The sequence below is a fragment of the Vollenhovia emeryi genome, unplaced genomic scaffold (genome assembly GCF_000949405.1).
Source record: "Vollenhovia emeryi isolate VEMERY1.0 unplaced genomic scaffold, V.emery_V1.0 DF942711.1, whole genome shotgun sequence".
NCBI lineage: Eukaryota > Metazoa > Arthropoda > Insecta > Hymenoptera > Formicidae > Vollenhovia > Vollenhovia emeryi.
In genome coordinates, this window is record NW_011963655.1 from 1 (window position 1) to 3,132 (window position 3,132).

Below are 3,132 nucleotides of genomic sequence, written 5' to 3' on the forward strand. Positions count from 1 at the left end.
TAACGGCCATTTTGAACTAACGTAGCGTCTCAAGTATAAAAGATATCTCCCTTCCCCTTTGGAATAACATGCAGCAAGGCCCTCTCTACAAGATTCTGTGGTACTAAACTCATTATGACAAATTTCATTTTTTCGATTTTTGGCCGCCTTTTTCGAGATCCAGACCACTGTGCGTCGGTCGAGTAGTCTGAGACTACTTCGATGTGCACGGCCTTGGAGCTCAGACACACGAAGATGGCAATGAATGCCTTATGTGCTCGGTGCCCTCGCCCCTTGGAAGTGCGAACGAAGATCGGGCCGGCATAATCGATGCCGGTCCGAAGGAAAGGACGGGCCGGAGTCACGCGTTCCCGTGGCAGATCGCCCATTGGCGGTTGCGGAGTGGCGGCTCGCCATCGGGTGCAAGTGACGCACCGATGCAGCCACTGCTTGACGACCGAACGACCCTGTGGAACCCAAAACCGCAGTCGGATCATCCCCAGGGTGAGTTGAGTTCCGCCGTGCAGAGTGCGTCGGTGGCAGGCCTCCACTAACAGCCGAGTTAGGTGGGACAACGGCGGGGCGATCATCGGGTGCCTCTCATCGTGGGGAAGCACGGCGTGCTTCAACCGTCCGCCGACCCTGAGTACTCCGGAGTCATCCAGGTAAGGGTTTAGCTTAAGGAGCTTGCTATTGCGTGGAAGAGCGCGGTTGTCCGTGGCGGCGGCGACTTCGGCGGGGTAGTGCAGGGCTTGTAGCACGCGAAGCCATCGTGTAAGTGCCGACTCGAGCTCGTCGGGGCTTAGAGTCAGTGATGCGCGGCGCCCCTCGGGTTTTTTCGCGGCGCGTAGCCAACGCAGACACCAGGCGGTCACTCGTTGAAGCCGATGCAGCGAGGAGAACCGGAGGAGAAGCTCCGGCTCGTCCTCGACTTTAGCGACGGCAACATGCACAGTGGTTCTCCTCTCGGGGATCTCATCGTCAGCGACTTCGAGACCTTCCTGTGGCCAGCTCGCTCGGTCCTTGAGCAACCAAGGAGGGCCTGTCCACCAGAGGGGATGGTGGACGAGATGGCTCGGCGCAATCCCCCGGGAGGCGCAGTCTGCGGGATTCTCGATGCCCGGAACGTGACGCCATTTGGCTTCGGGAAGACGCTGTTGGACATATGCGACTCTGTTGGCCACATAGGTCTTCCACCGAGAGGCATGGCCTTGTATCCAGTGGAGTGTAACTGTCGAGTCGGACCAGAGAATAGTCGGAGCTGTGGACAAACTAAGGATCGATTGAGCGTGCGCTACCAATTTCGTGAGCAAGGCGGCGGCGCAGAGTTCCAGTCTTGGCAACGAGACTGGTTTTATAGGAGCGACCTTGCTTTTGGCAGCGAGCAATTGCACGCGGGCCTTGCTGCCGTCTCCAAGGCGGAGGTAGACAGCGGCGGCGTATCCGCGTTCGGACGCGTCGGCAAAGCCGTGGAGCTCAATGAGAGTGTTCTCGGCTCCGCTGCCCAACCAGCGGTTGACGCGAAGACCCTCGAGAAGCGGGAGCTCCTCGAAGAGGCGTCTCCAGTGAAGGATGTCCACCGACGAGAGCGGCGCGTCCCAGTCAAGCTGCTGCATCCAGGTCGACTGGAGGAGGATTTTTGCTCGAATGATAACGGGCGACAACCATCCCAGCGGATCAAATAGTCGCGCCGTTTCCGCGAGGACGCTCCTCTTGGTGTAGCTGCTGACGGTGCGGGGTTGGATGGTGAACGCGAAAGCATCGTCGCTCGGATGCCAGCGCAACCCCAGTGTGGAGTGGATCTCGTGTTCCCACAAGTGCGGTTCCTTGCTTGCGCGGTGCTCGAGTGGAATTCCCGCGAGAATTTCGGGGCAGTTCGCTGCCCATTTGCGAAGCGGAAACCCGCCCGCCATGCACAGCTGGTGGAGCTCGGACTGTACCGCGATCGCGTCGGACTTCTCATGCGCTCCGGTGACGATGTCGTCAACGTAGCAGTCGCGGCGCAAGATAGTGGAACCGCGTGGAAACCGGGACTCCTCGTCGGCAGCGAGTTGCCTCAGCGTACGGATAGCCAGGAACGGTGCGCACGCGAGGCCATAGGTCACGGTATTCAAACGGAACTCGCGGACCGGATCAGCTGTAGAGTGCCGCCAGAGAATTCGCTGGTAGTCACGATCCTCAGGAGCAACGAGGATTTGGCGGTACATTTTCTCGATGTCAGCTACGAGCGCGTATCGGTGCCAGCGCCAGCGCATCAACACGTCCGCGAGGGCCGGTAGCAGGTTGGCGCCAACGAGAAGGTGGGAGTTCAGTGACTCACCGGACCGGGTGCGCTGAGAGCCGTTAAAGACAACGCGCAGCTTGGTGGTGGAGCTTGACTCCCGAAGCACACCATGATGAGGCAGGTAGCACTGCCCTTGGTTGAGGGACTTGGGCGGCTCGTCCACGAGCGTCATGTGGCGCACGTCCTCGTACTCTTTGAGGAAGGCGCGGTAAAGCTCCCCGAACCGGGAATTGAGCTCACACCTTCGCTCCATGACGTGCAGCAGTCGTTCTGCAGGCTTGCGGGTCTCCACGATCGTCGGCGGAGGAGAGGTGAATGGCAGCTTCACCATGTACCTGCCAGTTTCGGTGCGAATGTGTGTGCGAGCGAATATGTCCTCGCACCGCTGTTCGTCCGGCGTGAGAGCGTCGGGGGCAGAGGCCTCTTGCTCCTGCTCCCAAAAGCGTTGCACGAGAGAGATCAGCTCGCGCTCAGCCGTGCACTGGAGAGATGTGCGCGGCGTTGGTGACGAGGCGTCCCCGCACCCGCCGGACAGGATCCAGCCCAGCAGCGTGCGTTGAGCGATTGGCTCTTGAGGACCTCCCTTGCGAAGACCCTCCTCGAGGATGACCGAGCATACTTCCGCTCCAAGCAGCAACTCGATTGGATCGTTGGCCATGAACCGAGGATCAGCCAGCTGGAGTCCCTTAATGTGAGGCCACTTCGCTCCACCGTAAGTGACGGCACCCTGGTAAAGCGAGAGACGCGGAAGGATGAAGGCAACGACGCACAGTGGGGCAAAATCCCGATTTCGTGGCCAAAAATCAAATTTTCGAGTTGTATATTTTCGTCTATACACGTTCAGATCTTGTTCACGGATGGTTCTAGAA

General features: G+C 59.3%; 1 protein-coding gene across 1 annotated transcript; it reads right to left on the reverse strand.

The window, feature by feature from the left end:
• Positions 1–29: 29 nt before the first annotated feature.
• Positions 30–2,921, reverse strand: LOC105567860. The gene has a single exon (XM_012023089.1). The coding sequence runs from the start codon at positions 2,919–2,921 to the stop codon at positions 30–32; it is 2,892 nt and encodes a 963-aa protein (XP_011878479.1).
• Between the last annotated feature and the right edge of the window lie 211 nt (positions 2,922–3,132).

What these genes read in the sequence shown, in the direction of transcription:
- LOC105567860 (XM_012023089.1), bottom strand. Translation starts at nt 2,921, where the DNA reads ATGGCCAACGATCCAATCGAGTTGCTGCTTGGAGCGGAAGTATGCTCG.